This window comes from Pimephales promelas, chromosome 3, assembly GCF_988280905.1.
Source record: "Pimephales promelas chromosome 3, fPimPro1.hap1.1, whole genome shotgun sequence".
Classification (NCBI taxonomy): Eukaryota; Metazoa; Chordata; class Actinopteri; order Cypriniformes; family Leuciscidae; genus Pimephales; species Pimephales promelas.
The window spans coordinates 49,506,623-49,529,200 of NC_142771.1; the positions used below are offsets into that span (position 1 = coordinate 49,506,623).

The 22,578-nt window shown below is 39.5% G+C and overlaps 1 protein-coding gene across 1 annotated transcript in view; it reads left to right on the forward strand.

Annotated features, from left to right (window-relative positions):
- Nucleotides 1-1,142: 1,142 nt before the first annotated feature.
- The window catches only part of LOC120476341 (uncharacterized), a 35,010-nt gene continuing 13,574 nt past the window's right edge, over nucleotides 1,143-22,578 (forward strand). Inside the window, exons 1-5 of the mRNA XM_089128977.1 lie at nucleotides 1,143-1,324; nucleotides 1,545-1,767; nucleotides 12,712-12,798; nucleotides 16,828-17,078; nucleotides 17,165-22,527. Of these exons, the coding sequence (XP_088985103.1) occupies nucleotides 1,256-1,324; nucleotides 1,545-1,767; nucleotides 12,712-12,798; nucleotides 16,828-17,078; nucleotides 17,165-22,527 (5,993 nt within the window). The 5' untranslated portion in view covers nucleotides 1,143-1,255. The remainder of the gene's footprint in view (nucleotides 1,325-1,544; nucleotides 1,768-12,711; nucleotides 12,799-16,827; nucleotides 17,079-17,164; nucleotides 22,528-22,578) is intronic.

A 22,578-nucleotide genomic window follows, 5' to 3' on the forward strand; every position in this document is an offset into this window, starting at 1 on the left:
ATATTTTATCACAGATGAAATTTAACTTCTTATTGTGATCAAAGCTGAATTTTCAGCATCATTACTTGAGTCTTCAGTGTCACATGATCCTTCAGAAATCATTATAATATGATGATTTGATGCTTAATAAACATTTATTATTATTAACATAAATGTTGAAAACAATTGTTTCTTCCCAGGTGTTGTAATTTATCAGACTCAGTCGGATCCATTTGCAACAGTTTATTGATTAAATTACCAGCAGAATCAGTGTAGCAGGGTAGGCAAGGCATAAAGGGAACCAGGCAGGGGATCAGGGGCAGGTAGCGGACGATTGAGATCCAGGAAACAGGCAGAGGGTCATAAACACAGGCAGGATCACTTAATAGATACACACTTGTAAATGAACACAACAGTGAAACAAGACTTCGCACTGAGTGTGCTGTGAGTGTGGTTTATATACAGCTGTGTGTGTGATCGTTACTCACAGATGTGAACGGAATCAGTGCATGAGTGAGGCATGATGGGATTTTCGGGAGACGGTCAGTACTCGGGTGAGAGTGTTCGTTGGTGGTTACTGAGGGGGATTGCGGGGCTGGTAGTCGTGACACCAGGAAGAACACAAAAGGACAGCATTTATTTGAAACAGAATCTTTTGTTCACTAAAAAAAATGCCTTTATTCAAACTTCTGATCAATTTAATGCATCCTTGATGAACAAGAGTATTCATTTCTTTCCAAAATTTTTTTTTTTCGTACTGAGCCCAAACTTTTGTACGATACTGTTCTTTTGAACTTTATTCAAAAAAAGGGAAGGGGGGGGGGGGATCAAATTCAGCTTTGATCACAGAAATAAATTACACTTTACTGTATTTTCACATATAAAACAGCTGATTTACTTTGAAATAATATTTGACAATATTATTGTTTTTTGTATTTTAACTAATCAAATGCATCCTTGGTGAGCAGAAGAGACTTCTCTTTAAAAACATTAAAAAGAAGCCCAGCCCCTTCTGTCCTCACACTCTATAAAGAGCATGCGCTTCTTCACTTTTCTCACAGACATCCACTTCTCTGCACAGGAATGCAATCAGGCTGTATTTTGTGTGTGTGTGTGTGTGTGTGTGTGTGTGTGTGTTTTACTTTAATAAATGTATGTTATTGATGTATGTAATCTATAATTAATGCAATTCCAATTGTTGTTGTTATCTTAGCTTGCATAACTGTTAAATACTGACTAGTGTTTACTGTTTTAATGTAACAGAATATCCTGAATAATGGGTGCTCAGGTTTCAGTCGTCAATGATACTCCTTATACCTGGCACTATGCCACCCAGGACAGAGGGGTAAGAACTTCTGCATTCACTACATCAGATTATTTATGGAATTATGTGTTCTAAATTCTGTTTCATAGTTATTTTTTGACATATTTAGCATGTCCTCTGAATAACCAGATAATAACTGAGAGCACAAAATAATATCTCACAACTCTGTAATGCTGTTCTTTGTATGTAATTTTACTGACTGCTTTTCTGATGGAGACTGATGCATAATTCTGCTCCCCAGTTTACACGTGTTGGTGCTCACAGCAGAACTACCTATGAGGAGAAAAAATTAATCCATCGCTACATCTACATCAGATATGACCATCACACGTGGAACAGTTTTAGGTACGAGTTTAACACCCATAAAGGCGACACCTCCTTCATCTTAAGGGAAACCTACGACCGTTCCCAGATTCAGATGCACTGCACCTCTGAGGGCGGCACTCATTTCTGTCCCAACTATGGTAAGTTTCTGCAAGTATATCAGTTCTGCACAACACCATACAGCCAAAAGTATGTGCATCCCCGACCATATGCGCTTGTTGAGCGTCCCATTCCAGATTGATTTCCCCTTTGCTGTTTATTATAAAGCTCCACTCTTCTGGAAAGACTTTCCACTAGATTTTGGAGCATGGCTGTGTGTTCATTCAACTACAGATGTGGCCTTTGAGAATGCATGTTGAAAGAAAAAGGGGTCACGCGTGGTCAGGTGGGATGGTCTGGCACAGGAAATTCATGATCATGGGGCAGTTATGTCACGTACTGAGGCACATGGGCGAGACATAGCATATTCAATGCTATTTGTTCAAGTATTATTCTGCGCTTATGCCTATAAAATATTCATGATTCTGTTATTAACAGTATTATTACATGTTTAACATTCTAGTTCAATCATGGATAAATGAGCTCTCATTATTAAATGTAATAAAACTCAGTAAATGTATAGCGCTGAGTTTTATTATATGCTCCGCTATACGTTCATCTAAAACGCATGTTGTAGTGTGGAAAAAAACAACAACAACAACGACCACAAACCAGCAATTTTTATCCCACTCTTCTTGTCTTATGCCCAATTCACTAACAAAACAATGACACCATAATTTAAGGAGACAAATAACATTTTTTACGTTAAGCCTTTTCTCCTCTATAGAACATGAAAAAGATAGCGGTCATGCAAGACAGACCAACTGGAGAGCCCATAATTAAAAATGCACATTCAGTTTTATTTATAAACTAAGTGCAAACATCCCATCTTGCTGGCAAAGGCCATTTACGCTAATAGAACAAAAAAATCTATTTATCTAAAATCTGTTTATCAGGAGTGGCAGTAAGAACAGGTTGCACTTGTTTCATTCTTTGACGCGACTGACCCTAGTTCGAATCCACGTTTTCCTGATCCCGACGAACAAGCAAATACGTATTATAGCAACATGGTGTGAGATAAATAAATACAAAATAAAGACATATGGCCTACTTTTTTTTGTAAAAGCAGTTGAAGTGATGACGAAGATAAAGTACACGAAAAGCACATTTAGCATTTTAAAGTGAGTTTTAATCTCAGACCTCTCTATTAGTGATGGCCGGTTCGTGAACGAATCGTTCTTTTGAACCGGTTCTTTTTAGTGAACCGGTCGAACCAGTACACTAAATCGGACTGAATCGTTCGAAACAGTTCGCGTCTTGCGTCAGCGCTAAACCACAAGTTACTAAAGTTACTCACTTTCAGACATGCCTGACAGTCCCTCCGAATCGAAATAAACCAATATCCATTAGTACATTTTATTCAGTAACTCAAAGTTCACTGAACGGAGACATGTTGGTGCTGAGAGAAGTGATGAGCACGAGCAGCTGATACTGCGCATGCGTGTACTACCGAACATACAGGTACAGCGGTCGGATAACCAGTACAGAACCGAGAACTGTTTCTTTCAGACACGTTCGACATACTGAGAACTGATGAGTTGATGAGCTGAGCATGCGTGCATTATTTTTTCTGAGGGACGAAATGTACGTTTCCATGTCTTTAGTTGAACATATCAGTAAGTGTAACAAAATAAAACATTTTGGAAACATGTTTATCACATTACTGTATCACTGTATTATTTTAACGATTGGAAATAATGATTGGATTCTAAAACTGTCAAACTACTAAACATTTATTATTAAATAATATTTTCAGGAACAGCTAGCTCATTAAATTTCTAAGTAACAATATAAATCATTGATGTAAACTCTTGCCAAGGTTTGGTGCACTGCTTAGTAAATGTTTATAATGTGTTAACATAACGAATTAGTTTAATTCGTTATGTTTAACACATTATAAACATGATATACAATGTATAGGCTACAGAAGGCTATATGGAGACAGACATGCATCGATTTTTTAGTTTTGTCGACTGTATATTCAGGTTTCAGCTCAGCACACACAGGCCTATTATGCTATGGTTCTCGAGTCGAGAACTGGTTGTTGCAGTTCTTGAATCACTAGTACAGAACCGAGAACTGTTTCTTTCGGACACGTTCGATACGGAGAACCGATGAGCTGGAGATACTGCGCATGCGTGATAGCACCGTCTCTGAACAGAACTTTCTTTCGGCCGGCTGATCCTGTGCTGATATACGAGCACGCAGTAGTACGGGTGAACCCAGGACTTAAATGAGAGGGCGAATCGGCGAAATGTAAGTTTATTTAAAAACAAATAAAATGATGAAGACCATTTATGCATTTTATATATTTAAAACATCCGCGTTAGCACATCGCCTAGGCTGCAGCAGGGTTCGTTTTCAAAATGTAAATGTGAGAAACTTATCCAAGATGATTATGACAATGCATACTATTATTTAAATGAAGTTGTGATTACAAATGCCCTTTAATTTGAAGTATTTTTATCCGCCGGGATGATAGAATTGACGTCATTACGTGATGACGTAAAAGAACTGGTGAACCGGTTTTTAGAACCGGTTAATTAAAACGAACTGTCCGAAAGAACCGGTTCGCGGAAAAGAACCGGACTTCCCATCACCACTCTCTATTGGTCTTTTTCACAGAAACAATGATTGGCCAATATATGTCTTGTCACATTTTACAGTAGTTACACTGTAAAAAAAAAAAATGCTGTTTTTTTTTTTTTTCCTACCCAAACGCTTGACTAAGCCTGTTGTGTGATTTTTGGTTAATTTTTTTCAGTGATGGATAGTTTTGTTAGGCTTTATTTGTTCCTGTATGAACCGCTGATTTTAAAAGCTGGAAAACGATTAATAACCAGTTAATTTACTTCTAATAATTTGCACAAACTTTGATTTGAGCAAGAGTTTCCCTGCTGTTCGGCACAAACTGTAACTTATATTTAATGCATATAATGGTCAAATCTCATTTATTTATTTTATTTATTTCATTTTACTTTTATCAATAGTATTCTTCTTGATTAAACATCTAGATTTTATGAATTTTTATTTCATTGCATGTTAAAAAGTTTAGACATTTATTTATGCAGAAGCATGAAACTACTCTATATTTGGATTATGCAGTTATTTCTCATATTTAAATGATAAATTAAGCATTATTTTTGTGCTATTTTGAAAGTCTGATAAAAATTAAACAGAAAATAAAATGCTATAAAACACCCGTTTCTGAAAGTTTCTTGATTAATAGTCTACATAAAAATCACAAACGTTACACTAGTAAATCAAATAATTCTGTTGCCCTATACAATATTAATATATAATTCCCTATAGTTTTGTTTCAGTTGGATGAGGGAAAAGGGCCTCAAATAACTCTGCAGGTCATCAAAAATACCAAGCAGTCCTTATCATTATTCCCCATATATTATTATTCATTATTTTCCCCACTGTTATTAAAGGGATAGTTCACCCAAAAATGAAAATTCTGTCAGTAATTACTCTCCCTCATGTTGTTCCAACCCCGTGAGACCTTCGATCATCTTCAGAACATGAATTAAGATATTTTTGATGAAATCTGAGAGCTGGATCACTCCTACATAGGCTTCTAGGTAACTGAATCTGCTGGCCCAAAAAAGTCATTAAAGACATCGTTAAAATAGTCCAAGTGACTACAATGGCTCAACCTTAAGTTTATCAAACGACGAGAATGCTTTTTGTGCGCAAAAAAACACCAATAATAACGACTCTATTCAACTATTCATTTCCTACTGTGTGGGCCAGTTCACGAAAGCAACCCGACGCAAGCGCGAGAAATGAGAGGATGATGCAGATGGGTCACGATGTAGTGTTTAAAATTTTCAATTTTGGGTGAAATAACCCTTTAATGATCTTTAAACTCATTGTATTTGTTATCGAAGAGCAATTCACTGGGAACGTGGCTTGTCTCTCTACAGCAAAAAGAGTGCATGAGTTTAAAGGAACACACTGACTTTTTGGGACTTTAGCTAATTCACCTTACCCCCCAGAGTTAGATAAGTCCATACATACACTTTTCATCTCAGTGCGTCCTGTAACTCTATCTGACGCACCCACTGCTAGCCTAGCTTAGCACAAAGACTGTAAGTAAATGGCTTCAGCTAGCATACTAATCCCAATAAGTGACAACATAACGCCAACATTTTCCTATTTACATTTTATGATTTGAATAGTCACAGCGTGTACAAATAACAAGGTAATATGAGACACAGGTATCTTTAAACCGTATACATACTGGGAACTATACTCTCAGAAGACGAAGCACTGCTACTTGGATGGAGTGATTTGCTCGCAGCGTCTGAGAAGCACTGTGGTCATAGATATAAACACTAGATATCGCCCTGGCTATGGCAGTTCATTGGAGCGAATGCGTCAATAGAGCCGCCATCTTGAAACAGGGGAGCCACTCATCAGCGTCAATGTAGGAAAAGGTCTAACGGAAATAGATTCACCATAAATCATCATGAATGCGTTTTTCTAGTTGTTTTGGTTTGTTCCAAGGGTCAGACATGTATTTGTGACCGATCACGGAAACGTACAAGCAAAATGAGAAATTGGTGAATTTCAATTTTTTGCAGAATCTGTTTGAGATAGCAGTATTGGTATATTTAAAAGCTTACATTTTGATGTTGAAATCGGCTTGTTTTCAGAGATTTAGCATGCAGTAGGGGAGTGGCGTGTCATTGTCTGCGTGTATTTCAATACTGGATAAGCCGGCGTTAGCCCTCCAAGTAAACAGCGTGGCTACTTATTACGCGCTCTGGCCGGCTCTATCTGATATCAAAATTCAATGAAGATGGACGCCGCTAAGATTGTCGCAGACGAGCTGAACCGTGGCAGTAACACCGAAAATGTTTTGAAGTACTTCTTCGACAAGCCGCGCTGAAATAGCGAAAGGGTTGTGCAAAGGGGCCATAGAACCGACTGTAAAAGCCTGACTCGCTCAGGGAAGGAGGTACCGTTCTATGGCCGCTTTGCATTCTGATATCCCTGGAATCGCTTCCCATGCTTTTACATGTACAGCTAGGGGCAGAATGGCCTCCGGGTTCAAGATCGCCACACTTCGTGGGCTCGGGAAACTGAACCGGAGGTATCAGTGCTTGAATACGGCGACTCACTGACAGCGGTGGCTGGCTGTTTCATATGTGACGTCCAAATTGCTTTGAATGGGGAACGTTTTGTGAACAGGGAACAGACTTAATGGACTGGCAACAATCTCCATAGAACATGAACTGGCACAGAGAATCAAAATAGAGGATGCAGTTAAGACCTTTGCTGCGATGAAGGCCCGCCGTGCACGCTGAAATGCAAGTTAAGCTCCACTTGCTCTTTAGACGTTATTTAAGATGCTGAACCTGCTGATTGTATAATGTGCTTGCGGACATTTCATTTGTGTGTGTTTTACTCGCATAAGAAAGTGGTGTAAAGAGATTTGCAACAGTAATTTGAGGAGGTGAAATGTGATTATTTGGAAAATTCCTGTCATAACTGCTGAAAGAAAAATGCCAGCAGGCATTTGCCTCCTGCATAAACTTTAATATTGTTGACATTTTGGCCACACGCGCGTTGCAAACTATTTGCGTTATATGTAGGCCGATGGCTTATTGTTCTTTGTGTGTTGTTGGTGGTTTTGCATTATATGTATGGCATATTGGTCTTTGTGTGTTGTTGCTGGTATACGTTGCATATAGATGGACAGCACAATTGTTTTTCGACTAGAGCGGCAGAAGTCCATTCGACGGTCCTGGGGGTGAGTTTCCATAAACATCAAAGTTTGTCGTTTTGTGTTCATTCTAAGAACATGTGTACACGTTATGTTTAGTCCATGTTTAGACCTTCCCATACTTACCTTTTGTTATTAGCTAGCTCAGGAAAGAAAAAAAAGCTGTAAAGCACAGGGGGGAGCTTTACAGGGGGTATGGCTTATCAAAATGAGATGTAAATGAGCCCTATAGAGCATCACAGTCCCGCCCACAGCCCGAGAGAGCGCTGGTGCCAGAAGTAAATTTCTCATTCATTTCTCCCATTACACATTTTGTAAAATCCATATCTAAAGAGTATTAGAGCATGTCTGAGGATAATCAGCTACGGCTGAACTCATATGCATACAACATATCATTTCGAGTGAAAAAACTAAGAGAAAATCCAAAAAAAGTCAAGGGTACAAGCCTGTGTACATATTTTCATTTCCGAGCAAAGGAACTCCTCCTCCCATAAACCACCGCGCCTCACTGAAGTCGACTGAAGCCACCGTGAAAGAGACTTTTGAGTGACTTCCAAATCTGGCGACAGCCGCGTGAACTTTTTCCTCCAGTGAATTTTATATAGTGAATGTGCAGGGAAACTCCTTTTCCTCGATTTACTGAAGCAGCTGCACATGCTAAAACATTGAGCATCTGGCTCCTCATAGGCTAAGCTGCGGCATCTGCACATCCAATGGCGCGGGGCGTCTCTGAGGTGCGACCAATGAACTTAGCCCTACGTCATCACGCGATCTTCAGTCTTCAAGCGCCTTCGCGGGGTTTCAGACAAGTGACACGACTTCCACCAATCAGATGCATCACTGTGGGATTGTGGGATTGTTCAGGATCGTAGGTAATGAAGTACTTATCCAATACATCGCGAATAAAAGGGATTTATCGGAAAACAAGGTTAGTGCCCCATGAACTTTTGGCGTTTATATGAGCACATACAATCACTTAGTACAGCCGTAGCTGGTTTTAAGTCTACCATGCATGGTTACGTTTTTATAGCTTATATCCCAAATGTCAATGGAGAAATTGTATTGAATTTTTACTTCCGGCACCGGCTGTGGGCGGGACTGTGATGCTCTATTGTCACTCCTAGCAGCAGAGAGAGGTGAGAACTGCACAATCTTTAGAGAAGGGCTATTCAATTGGCGGCCCGCCAATCATTTCCATATGGCCCGAGAGCACTCCAACCTCCCAAGATGGCGGCGGTTTTGACACATGTGTAGAACCCCAAGGCGACATCTAGTGTTTCTATCTATGCCCCGTGGTGAGGAGCAGAGAGTTTGCTCAGAGTTGAGCTAATCACTCCGCTTTTCTCAACTATGGCTTTTCTCAACTTCAATAAATGCAAGTACAGGTCCAGGCTTAGTGATGCCTATCTTGAAGCTGTACTCAGGGTTTCAACTGTGACCTCCATTAGGGCAAATTTGGCTCAGTTGTTTGAGCAGAAGCACTACCAGGTGTCTGGCAAAAAAATTGAATAGTGTGCAAATGATTGCATGAGTTCACTGCAAGGTTGATAGTTCAGTGCAATGTTGTTTTTTTTGGGTTTTTTTTTGTATTATTGATTATAATTACTATTATTGTTATTATTATTATTTTGATAAGGTTCCACCTTGGCAAGGTTCCACATTGGCTTAGATGTACTTAGCCTACTGTTGGAATGTTATTTATATTATGCTAAAATATGTGTATTTAAGCCTAAGGTTGGCTGGACAATTTGAATTTGTGGAAGCCTTTGTTAATGTTATATAAAAAAAACTAAAAAAAAAAAAAAAGGTAAAAAAAAAAAGTTCAGTGCAATGTTTTGATAAGTTATTTAAGTTAAAATAAAGTAAGGGGAAAATAGTTGCACTAACTTTTAAAATTATATCAAATATAGAGGTAAATCCAAGGTAAACTCACAGCTTGTCTTCCAAACGTAAAAAGTAGAATGAAGCTGATGCTTTATTTTGAGGTGATTTACAGGTTTGCATGGTTCACGTGGACGATTAGCATGTGAATCTTGTGCGCACGTGAGTGTGGTCATTACTAATACTTCAAAACTTGTTGGTTTTATATGGATTACATATGGATATTTTATCCAATATGGATTTTTTTAATATGACACTTCATTTAAACACATTTAGACACTTTAAGCTTTTCAGTACATATGTCTGTGTGGCAAGTATTTTTAAATTCTTCTTTAAGTCATTTTTATACGCTTTTCTGAGTGGAAATCGATTCTGAGTGGAAAAAGATTTCCACGACGCATGCGCGAGAACTGCGATCTTCTTCAACTACTTCAGTTCAGTTCTCGCGCATGCGTCGAGGAAATCTCTTGAACTCTCGTCTCAGGCCCACAAGGAAGAAAAGGAATAGTCGAATAAAGTCGTTATTTTTGTTTGTTTATTCGCACAGAAAGTATTCTTTTCGCTTGATAAGCTTATAGTTGAGCCACTGTAGTCACATGAAATATTAAAACATTTTCTTCATTGACTTTCTGAGCCGTCAAGTTTCATTCCCTTAGGCAGCCAATGTGGTAGTGATCCACCTCTCAAATTTAATCAAAAATATCTTTATTTGTGTTCCGAAGACGAACGAAGGTCTTACGGGGTTGGTACAGCATGGGGGTGAGTAATTAATGACTTCATTTTCATTTTTGGGTGAACTAACCCTTTAACAGTTTATAATGGTGTATCACTCTTATCTGCATGGCCAAACATGACGGAGTGTTTTAAGTTGTTTTCGCTGTCATGAGGAAAAAATCCAGCAGAACGTGCCAGTGTGTTTTCAGACCCCAGAAGGTTAATAAGTACTTATATCTCCAGCGGGTGATTCCTACAAATGTCCAAGAGAAAGAATGAGACATGTGCAACCTTTGTTAATATCAAAATCAATTAAAAGTAGTAGAGATACAAAGATAAAGCCTTTCCAATACAGTCTCAATTGTGCAGTTAATACAAACAATACAGACATCTCAGCTTAAAGTGTGTTTGTCGGAGAACGGAGTGCTTATGGAAAGTGACTCAATTACAAGTCCACCGCCTGCATCTTAAAGAGCTCTTAATGGACTTAAACAAAATGATTAAGGTTGCTAGAGCCTCTTACTTTACCAATCTTATATCTGCCAATAAAAAAAATCCTAAAGCTCTCTTTGATACTATTAACAACATTGTGTCTCCTGCTACTTGTAGTGTCTCTGTGTTTTCAAATCCTGACTGCAACCACTTTCTGCGTTATTTTGTGGACAAGATTAGAACTGTCAGGGCAGGCATTGTTCCATCAGCAGACCCCCAGATTAATCAGCACAGACCTTCAATATTGGACTCTTTCTGCCCTATCTCCCTGAATGACATCCTTAAATTAGTGGGGATGATGAAACCTTTTCAAAGCCCAGTTGATATTCTACCTACATCTCTGCTTTTAAAATCCATACATTATCTTGGCCCATGTTTGGTTTCAATTTTAAACTTATCTCTTCAGCTGGGCCAGGTTCCTAGTTGTTTTAAGCATGCCATTGTTCAGCCTTTCTTGAAAAAGAGCAAACTTGATGCAGCTTCATACAAAAATTATAGGCCTATTTCTAAATTGCCATTTATTTCTAAAATTCTAGAAAAGGTTGTTGCGGACCAGCTAAATAATGCTTTAAATTTACACAATATCCATGATAAATTTCAGTCTGGGTTTCGTAAAAAACATTCAACTGAGACTGCCCTCCTTAGGGTCTCAAATGATATTCTGATGGCTGCTGATGGGGGTAAATGCTCTGTGCTGGTTCTATTAGATCTAAGTGCAGCGTTTGACACTGTAGATCACTGCACTCTGATCAATAGACTAAGAACAACTGTGGGCATTACTGGATCTGCTCTGGATTGGTTTTCCTCCTATCTTACAGACCGGAGTTTCTCTGTATCCATAGGGCCTTATATGTCAGACTCTGCACCTTTAACCTGTGGTGTGCCCCAAGGTTCTGTGCTCGGCCCCCTGCTGTTTAGTCTATATATGCAAGGTTCTGTGCTCGGCCCCCTGCTGTTTAGTCTATATATGCTTCCTCTCGGAAAGATTATTGCTAGTTTTGAGAGATATGTTATCATTGCTATGCTGACGATATTCAGCTTTATTTATCTTTTAGCCCTGATAGGCTGGATAAACTGTCACTGTTGCACAATTGTTTAGCCTCCATCAATAAATGGATGTCTGATAACTTTTTGCAGCTAAATTCAGACAAAACTGAGGTGTTGATTATGGCTCCTGATAAAATTACTCCAAAGATTAGGCAGGCCATTGGGGCTTTATCATCCTCAGATGGTGATGTGCTACGAAACTTGGGTGTCATTTTTGATAAATCGATGAGTTTTAGCAGTCATGTTAAATCTGTGGTTCGTTCCTGTTTTTTTCATCTCAGGAACATCGCTAAGATTAGATCAGTGGTTTCTAAAGAAGAGCTGGAGATGCTTGTTCATACTTTTATTCCCTCTCGTCTGGACTATTGCAATGCACTGTACACTTGCTTAAACAAATCCTCCATGGATAAACTGCAAGTTGTGCAGAATGCCGCTGCACGACTGTTGTCAAAGACAAACAGGAGATCACACATCACTCCTGTGCTTAAGGCTCTTCACTGGCTCCCAATTAATTTTAGAGTGCAGTTTAAAATTTTTACCATTACCTACAGAGCTCTCCACCATCAAGCCCCTTCTTACATCCAGGACCTTTTTCACATTCACTCTCCCGGTCGCTCCTTGAGGTCTTCAGGCCAAGACCTTTTTATTGTTCCTAGTTCCACGTTTTAAAACAAGAGGCGATCGTGCGTTCTGTGTGCTGGCTCCAAGGCTCTGGAACTCTCTTCCATTAGTCTTGAGAGCTTTGGACTCGGTGGAAAATTTTAGTAAATACCTTAAGACACATCTTTTTAGACAAGCTTTTAACTAGCTATATGGTGTTGATGTTATGTGTGTTGTGGTTTTTATTTCTTTTATTATTATTTTTTTTTACTGTGAAGCACTTTGTGACCCTACTTGTCTGTGAAAAGTGCTATATAAATAAAGTTTACTTACTTACTTACTTACATCTCTAATGTACATCTGTGACTGCAGCACGTGTTTAGAGCTGAGTGATATAACTTTTATAACTTTTGTGTATAACTTTTGCATGTGCAAATTAAGTAACCCATAAAATGATAAAGTTAATCTGCACGTTGTTTCTAATCCCATGTTGTCTGATGATATCTTTCAATAGGAAAAATTGAAGAAGATGAAAGACAGAGACGACAAGAGGAGGAGAGAAGACGTCAGGAACGGATTCAACAGGAGCTGGACAGAAAGAGTGAATATATCTTTATCTTGGACATTTATAGGAATGTGTACCAGCTGGAGGTAGCAGACAAAAAAACAACAACTAACGCCCGTTTCACACATACTCCGTTTGCAGTGCGTATGCGGTCCGTATTTTTTTCCGTACCCATGTTAACAGGTTAGAGCTTTCACACTGCACGCGGATGCAGTCCGTCGATCCGTTCCAGTTGCGGTGCGTATACAGCAGTGCAGAGATCGTTTCCGTACCGAGTCTATTTCTGCTATGCTGCAAACGCAGAAATAAAGTGACAGCGCTCGGTTCGTGGTCAAAATGAACTCAGATTGACCTCGAAATGTAGTAGTTTCACCATAAATGCATTTAATTCAATAAAATGTAGTAATCTCTCCATAAAGGTATTTAATTGTTTCATATTTTTACTTTAAGACATCTTAATATATGCATGGAATTGTATGCATTCGTTGTTTAAATCGTGTTTAAACGAGCATGCGTCCATTCACGTTTGTAAAAGAGAATCGCAAAGCCATGGCAAAACTTTTATTTTAATAAAAGTTGCTGCATATGGGGAACATATTTTGATTACCAAAAATCAGGACACATGGCCAAGAAAACAAATGATACTCGAAGTTTACTCAAAGATGCCTTATTAATTTCAATACAATTAAAATAGGCTATGCCCCCTCTGTGGATAGAAAATTGTTATATTAAGACACAAATTCAGATAGCCTAGGTTTCTCAGAGGATACTCAACATGCTTTATTATGACAGGTTGGTTTAAAAAATAATGAATGAAATAATGATTAAAAAATAATGTCTCTTCTGAATTAGAAAAATAAATATATAAATATTAATTAACTAAAAGAAATACCTTCAAATTGAACAAAATACCTCTCACAAACGTACAGAAACGAACTGTTTTCTTCCTCTTTATCCTGTTTTTCTTCCTCATCCTCCTTGTTTGCTCATCTCCTATATTTAGATGTAAAGCTGATCTTTTCCAGCGTTTTTTTATTTTATTATTATTATTTATTTATTTTTTTTTTTTTTTTGAAAACCAGGACATCACTTTATAAAAAACGGCCAGGACAGGACGTGAAAACAGGACTGGGATAACAGGACTGTTGGTCACTGGTCACGGTATTGCTGCATAACTTCTGATTTTGAAATTAAAATAGCGAGTGTTTGTGGTACAGCTCACGCACTGCAAACACAGCATATGTGAAAGCACTTTAGCGCGTGCGGCTCCTGTACCGGATACGCACCGCAACACTCACCGCATACGCACTGCAAACGGAGTATGTGTGAAACGGGCGTCAGAATTGGCTGCAGAGTCCTCCAATGATGGCTCAGTGGTTGGAAACTAAACATAAAAAACCTTACATATGTGTACACACACACACACACTTGGGTTGTAATGGCATGAGATTTTCACGGTGTGATAACGGTCTCAGGTAATATTACAGTAGGCCTGTACGGTATCAAACAATTATTATTATTATCATCATTAAATCTATTTTATTCAGAAAATACATTTTTCTTTTTATGATTTAATTGCCTTTGTCGCCATTGGCTTTTGGCTTGCTTAGTTGGGGACATTTAATTTTATATGTAACAATATTATTACAACATTAGCTAAACTTTGTTAAAACACAAATTACACTTATTTACAATTACCGTAACATCATAGACAACAAGCTACAACCCAAATTTCCTAAAACCTAGATTTATAATATAAATTGATCTCTGTGAGCAGGCGTCTGCTTGGTTTATAAATCCGTTATTTCGAATGCGGCAAGCGCGCTCGTAATAGAAGCGATGCGGCGCGCCAGAGAATGTCTAATAAGGGAAGAATTGGCACTGTCTGGTTACTTCCGGTTTCTGGACTGGCTGCGTCACATAATAGCAGAATGCTAGCGTATTCCGGCCAACAACGACCTAGCCTGTAAGAAATTGAATGGACATACTGCAAGTACTTGTTCATTCGACTTTTGGCCTATAATCTATATTGAAGTTGTGCAATCAACAATAAAATCTACGTTGATTCAACGACAAGCAGGAGAAAGGGATGCATTCAGCTGTCTAGCTCCATAGACTCCCATTCATTCTGCACTCGCACGCGATCATCCCAGTGGAATTCTAATGATGTTTAATTAACAAAGTTAGGGAGAAGCACGTTCAGACAATTAACACAGGTTGAGAGCACTCAGCAATCATGATGAAAGCATGTCAGCAGTCTTACCTCATTTCTCTGACAGTTTAGCAGCATCCCTCCTCCACCCCTTCTCCACTCTTCTAGTCCTAAACCACTATACATACGGGGGGAGTACTCTGGGTTCGGGCCGAATTCCGAGCTCGGAGCCCTCCCCCCGGGCAGCACGCCAAATTCGCATTATACGTTATTCTCTTTAATTGTATGTAAGTGTGAACTCGTGAAATGGAACTGCAACCAAGATGATACACAACGGGGCTAATAGGAAGTGCCAAGACTCTCCATAGGCGGACTCTGGGCGTGCTCGTTTTTCCAAGCTGTTCCAAGCTTTTCCAAGCTCTGTTCATGGTTGCATAGCAACGACAGACGCCACGGGAGAACAAGCGATTGTGGAAGAACTGCGCTTTCCATGAGGACGAGAAAGTATCACCTACTGCTCATAGTCCCGATAGTGAAATCAAATTTGATTTTTCAGATGAGTCTAAACTGGTTGGTGAAGAGAAAGGCGGATGGGGGCCGTGGAGAAGCTAAGGTTAGCAGGCACGTGCAGAGTGGGGGGGGGGGCTTTGTCACTTTGTGGGGCTCTAGTGTCACATGATCCTTCAGAAATCATTCTAAAATGATGATATGTGATGCTCTTTTTTAAAAGATTATTTGATTAATAAAAAGTTAAAAATAACATCATGTAATAATATTTCACAATATTAGGCTACTTTTTCTCTGTATTTTTGATTAAATAAATGCAGGCAAGATGAGCATAAGACTTCTTGCAAAGGCATAAAATACCCCCACTATAGCATTCAATTGGCTTTATGCACAGCTTCACTTCACTTCAGTAGTCACGGGAACAATAATCAGACACACCTGAATTAATCAATTTTGCCCAATAATGGCAGACAGGAAAAAAGGAGCTGGCTGAAGTTCAGGAAGTAGAGCAGCCCATTACCAAAGAGCCTTAGAGATCTTCTTTGAAAAGCCCAGAAAAATTAAGTTCTCACAGATCGGGTGTGGCCTTGGACATTAAGATACAATTTTCAATAAATTTTCAATAATATTTTTCAAAATGTCCATTTCTATCCACAAAACTTGCCAGAAGCAATGGTTATTTAAAGGGGTTATTTAAAAAAAAATCATCTTCTTCCATATCATATTGAGTAGCTAGATTTCGCCATTGTCGTAACTTCACATCTGGCTCAACAGCGCCTGCTAGCTTAGCTTCCAAACAAGATGGAGGATATTGTTTTTAGCTTCAGAAAGTGAAGTCCCACCCACTGATCTGTAATAGGTCTGTAGTGTGAGACCTGGAAAAATGAGGAACGAGAGTGTGTAGTCTCAACCCCTCTACAAAGATATTGGACTTCCTGCTTAGAATGATGCGAAATGATGATTTTTACATCATTATTAGCAGGAACTGCAACAATGAAGTCCGTATTTCTCCCGTTTTGGGGGAAAATGAGGGAATAATGCACGACCATTAAAAAATATGACTGGGTTTCAAACGATTCAAAGCTTAATGCAAATGGGAGAAGAACTGACCGCATTTCTTTACATTTGAGTCCAAGTTCAAACACGAAACACTCCATTAACGTACGGAGCTTTGAAACACTGCCAGCGGGACATTAAACAGGAAGTGTCTGTCCAAGCTCACAACAGGTTTTGGGAGGGAACAACAATTTTGCGTGGGAATTCAAATAACTTTGCGAGGGAACACACAACTTTTGCCAGGGAACACAAAGTTTCTTTTATTTTTATCCAAATATTTTCCACCACCACGTCCCTTTAGGGGCTCCGCAGTTTCTAATTATGTGGTATTTTATTATATCTTTAAACAGGACAAATGGAAGAATATGAAAAACAAAGACAGCTAGAGGAGGAGAGAAGACGTCTGGAACGTTTGGAACGTGAGCAAAGGATTCAACAGGAGCTGGACAGAGAGAGTGAATCATCCAGACTCAAGCTTTCTCGAGCAACTGAGCGGCTCCGTGAAAAACAGAGCTTCAGAGGTCACGAGCAACATCATGAACGCACACATGTTCTCCATCAGCAAATAGAAGATGACGCTGCTGCGATCGAGAGGGACGAGGTATGACTAATTTGGATTGTGCAACATAACTGTATATACAGCATGTGATAGATTTAGACCCATTTTTCTTTTGCACTTTTATGTAGGTTACTGATGTTGAAGAAAAATTCAAAGACATTTTGTTAAAGTACCAGATCACAGAAGATAAAGAGAAACAGGATGAGATTTGGGACAGGATTAAGACGCTCCAGAATGAAATTGCAGTTCAATATTGTAGAGAAAACAACCTTTCAGTATGGTCTCAGTTTACATTTGATCATGCTATAGGATATAATGAGCTGTCTCTTACAGAGAAGCTCACAGTTCTTGAAGCATCTCTACAGTTAATTCTGCACAGTAGCACTGAAGATGCTAAACACGATGAAGATCAGCCGCTTGGCTGGGAGAAGAAGTATGACTTTCTCTTGGGTTTGGTGGAGCAGCTTCATGCCACAAATCCAACTTTGGCAGAACACATTTTATTAAATGTACTTGACATGATCTCAGAGCTTTCACCACAAAGTAGGGGCATTTTGGGTCAAATCTTGTTCAACAGAATCTGGACCCCAACAGAAATAATGCTCTTCGTTTGCAAAAGTCCAGCTATCAAATGTGATCAACTCGATTCAGTTCTCCACACAGCACAAACCTACCACCTGGACTGCATCCACGTTCTCTCTGCCCTTACGAATGAAAACCCTTTAAAGTTTCTTGAAGAACAAATACAAAATGACAAGGAAAAAGATGCTGATACAATTGTGAAGGAACTTCGAAAAGCGAACTGTCCAGAGAAAGTCTTGGTGCTGTTGAAGGATGTGCTTAGATACGTTGAGTCGGAACTCCCAAAATATCAATTGGTGGACCTTACTGAAGAACAAATTGCCGATTTGAAAAAGAAGATAACATCCCTTAATCTTACAAACCCAGATATTAGCATTCTGAAAGACGTATTAATTGGAATGTCAATAGCAGTGCAAGACTGCTCAACAATCACCACAAAAGACAACACGAAGATTCAAGGCTATTTTCCAAGATGTACACAACTATCATCATTGCTTTTGCTCCTCCTGGCACAGCTGACAGAAGATAAAGGATGTCTTCTAGAGATTGGCACAGGTGAGGGCAAGTCCTGTATCTTAGCCATGTTTGCAACAATGCTGGCCATCCGTGGAACAAAAGTGGACATTGTAACAAGCTCTCCAGTTCTAGCCAGACGAGATCACGAAGAGTGGAAAAAGTTTTTTGAAATGTTTGGTGTCACCTCATCTGTAGTACCTCCACTTTACTTAAGTAACTGTTCACCAGAGGAACAAGAGAAACGTCTTGAAGATGCTTACAGGCAACAAATAGTATATGGCACAGTGGGAGTCTTTGCAGCAGACACACTTAAACAGGAATTTGAGAAGAGAACTACTCGCGGTACAAGACAGTTTGAGCTTGTAATAGTGGATGAAGTGGACTACATGACCTTGGACAATGGAGTTCAAGTAACGTTCCTGTCCCATGAATCTACTGGATTTAGGCACGTGGAGCAAGTGCTTTCCAACATATGGACCATGATATCTACTTGTAAACCAATTGAAATGCTTGAAACGGGGGAGATAAAATGGGCGACGCGGATACAGTACATTCACAAAGCCGTAACAGCAGCCGTTATGGGACTGGAAACAGACAGCTTTTCAGCAAATGAGATCTTGCTACCCGGAGTGAATTTGGGATTCTACACCCAGAAGGATATTGAAATGCTGTATCAAGATGATGTGAAAGAGGACGGAATGTCAAAAGCATTACCTGAAGTCATGAAGAAACTTGGAGTTTCACAACAGTACGATCTACTGAGTATATTTGAGGAGGTCTTGGAGAACAGTGCAGTGTTTAAGTGCTATTCATTAGAGAACAAGAAAGCAAAATGTTTTGAAGCTCAGGAAAAACAAGGTGACCTCAATGTTGAAATACTTCTGCTGGAAGGAGGACTGGCATGTGAAATCATGTCGGAGAAAACGCTCATTGATGCAACTGTAAGCACAATAAAGTCATATATCATGTATTCAGATAACCATCAAACAGCGGAAGGATCCAACAACTTCATTGTCATGCCTGTTTTCTTGAAAAGCTACGTTGAGAATCAGTTACCAGTTTTTGTCGAGAATGCACTAAGGGCTGTCGAGATGTCACGGGGCCGGGAATACATGATCGACACCTCACTTGCTGCTGAAAGAGAAGTTGCTGACAGAGATAAGTCTAATGCGATAATTCCAGTGGACTTCAAAGCAAGTGGTGTTCTGGAGAAAAACAAGAAGTGGGGTAATGGCCTGCAACAATTCTTGGAGTTCAAGCACCAACTTGCAATTTCACCGATATCCAATGTGACAAATTATAAGTCAAATTTCCATTATTTTCAAAGGTATCTCAGTGGGAGTGGAATATTTGGTGTTTCTGGTACATTAGGAGGTAAGGCAGATCAGGACTTTCTGGCAAGACATTATGAAGCAAAGAGCTACATTGTACCTGCACATCGCCATAAAAGGGTGGTGGAGCTTCCAGTCGTCCAGGTGAAAGGTGGGAATCACCAATGGATCCAGACAATTTGTGAAACTTTATGGAAAGTAGCAGACAGAGGGCAAGTTGCCTTGGTAATTTGTGAAGATGTAAAAACAGCAGATGAGCTACATGAGAAAATGAAAGATGGTGGCAGATTTAAGGCAGAACAGATTACTCTGTACACAATCAGCGAGAAGCACAACATTGAAAAAGAGAAATTCTGTGCGGGCAGAATCATCATTGCTACAAATCTCGGAGGACGGGGTACAGACATCAAGGTTGATGAAAGTGTGAATAAGTGTGGTGGTCTTTTCGTTCTTCTTACTCACTTTCCACCCAACCGAAGAGTGGAGAAACAAATATTTGGCCGTACGTCTCGAAAAGGAAATCCTGGGATGGTCCAGATGGTTGTGAACTGTGATCATCTAGCACCAGCTTACCAAGGTCAGTCTGTGGAAATCATGCGCCAGCTAAGAGAGGATTATGAAATTAAACGAATCCAGGACATGGAAAGTGATGAGTTGGTTGAAATAAACCTAAAGGAAAAACTGTTCTCCACTTTTTGCACATTGCTAAAAGACTTCGATGGGCATTACACACAGCAAGAAAAACTGGACCCCATGCAAATGCAGCTCCAAGATATTCCTGATTGCTTTAAACATCATCAGCCTAAGTTTGATTATCAGCCAGCCATCAACGCTTTGAAAGAATCTTGGGCCTTGTGGTTGACCCTTCACGAAGATCACATCAATAGGCATGATGACATCAGACAGCTTGAAGCAGACCTTATCAGGACAATAAAGGAAACAAGTGGAAAGCTGCTGCGAGGAGAATGTGATAATTTCTATGATCACATTAAACAAGCAATTGTAAGAACTAATCTACACTGCCGTGACAAATTCGACAATGCATTTGGAGCTGAATCCTATTGGCAAAAAGTTGTTAACTCTGACCCACACTACAAGGCTGTGGCACTCTATAACCAGGCATACATCACCATCAACCTCCGTAAGGGTAACTATAAAGCAGACGCCATGAAACTGCTGGAAGGGACAAAGGAATCCATTGATGTCTACGTCTCAGAAGTTTCAAACACAATGGTCTCATGTAACTTATCAGTCACTGGTAACAAAGATCAGAGTTCAGACAACAACAACTTTCAGAGTCAAATGGAGGCCAGAATGGACATCTTTAAGTCTTGGAAGACATACATTGATAATGCATTAGCTAAACTTAAAGAGCTGGAGGAAAACAACCATGACGCCATCACAGAAGAATGTTCAGTCTACATGCTTGCTGAAGAAAAAAACTTCATTGTCACTAATGAGCTGAGATCGCTATATGACTATGGCCTCGGTGTTGTTTTTGAGGTGAAACAGAAGCCCAAGTTTTGCATCGATGCTTTGATATGTTTCATTCTCGGGGTGGTACAGGTTCTCGCTGGGGTTCTTGTTTGTGCTCTGACACTTGGAACAGCCAGTCAGTTTGGAATGGGCCTGATTTCAGAAGGAGTGTCTGACATGGTCAATGGAATAGAGGGGATGATAAATGGCACATTTGATTGGGCGTCATGGGCAATATCTAAGAGTATCAGCATCGGGCTTGCTTTGCTAACAGCTGGGTTTAGTGTTTTCAAGAAAGCAGTTACATCAGTGTATGAAGTGACAAAAGGTCTACTCAATGGTACAAAGTCTTTCTCTTCTGTTGCATCTGAATTCGTTAAATCAGGAAATGCAGTGTTTACTTCATTCAAAGGAAGTGTTAAATCTGGCTTATCGTCCATTGGTAAAGAATCTTTTAGGTCTGGAATGAAAAACATGACATCTTCTACAGTGCTCAGACAGAACTTCAAATTTGCGACTAAGTATGCAGTTCAGGAGATCGGGAAAAAGACTGTGCTCACTGCCATGAACTATGCAATCGATGCAGCACTTCAGGAAGTCTTTAAGAAGATTTTACAAAGCAGTTTTGAGAATGCTGTTACTTTATCGGTGAAGCAGAGCAGTGAACTGGATCAGGCTCTTGTCGAATTCATCAGCTCAGGAATTCCGAAAGCTGCCTTGAATAAAGAGAATTTCAAGATTGACCAAAATTATGAGAAGCAAATAAAAAAATCAGTTGATATGTTCTGTGAAGAGATAATTCCTCACCACATACTGGACTGTACCAAAGCACAAGACGTAATCAGCAAACTCTCTGAGGTGTGTGAAGCAGCAACAGAGCTCATGAATAAGGCAAAACTGTCAGGTGTGCTTGAAATGGCCAATCTGGCTCTGAAAGTAGCTGAGTACTCATCAACTCTCTGTCAAATATTGGGTGCCGTACCAACAAATGATATAATACAAAAAAACTTTGTTCCTGAATTACTGAAGAGCATCAGTGAGATTGAGAAAGAAATGACAAAGTATGACCAAGATGGACGACACGGTTTACACGATGTACAACGCCTTAAAGGAGAACTTCTACAGATTATCGCACATAAAGTTTCTGAGCAATTCATCAGTTCCTGTTCTGAACACATGACTTCTTTAATGACCAGCTCATTTAAGAGTGAGTTGAATAGTGCTGCAGGACAGGCGGTAGACAAGGTCATGCGCAAACATAAGACTCAGCATTTCTTTGATGACCAGAGGGAAAAACACAACAAAAAATCTGCGAGCCACAAGGAAGTAGAACAACTGTCAGATGAGGACAAAACAAAACTAATGCAGTATACAGAAGATATGTGCAAAACTGATCAGCCTGTCAAAGCTCTCGATGTGTACGTGCTCACAAAAAGTAACCTGCTCGATGGAAAAGGAATTCAACTCACTGTCGTTGATGAAAATGGAAAACAGCTCACTAACGAACTTTACCCAGGAACCACCAAATCAGCAGGCGATATAAAACTGAGATTAACCCAATCTGCAAAAGCCCCAAATACATCACAGTAAGACTAATTATTTGAGCATCATACTGCTCACATATAGAAATAAATTTC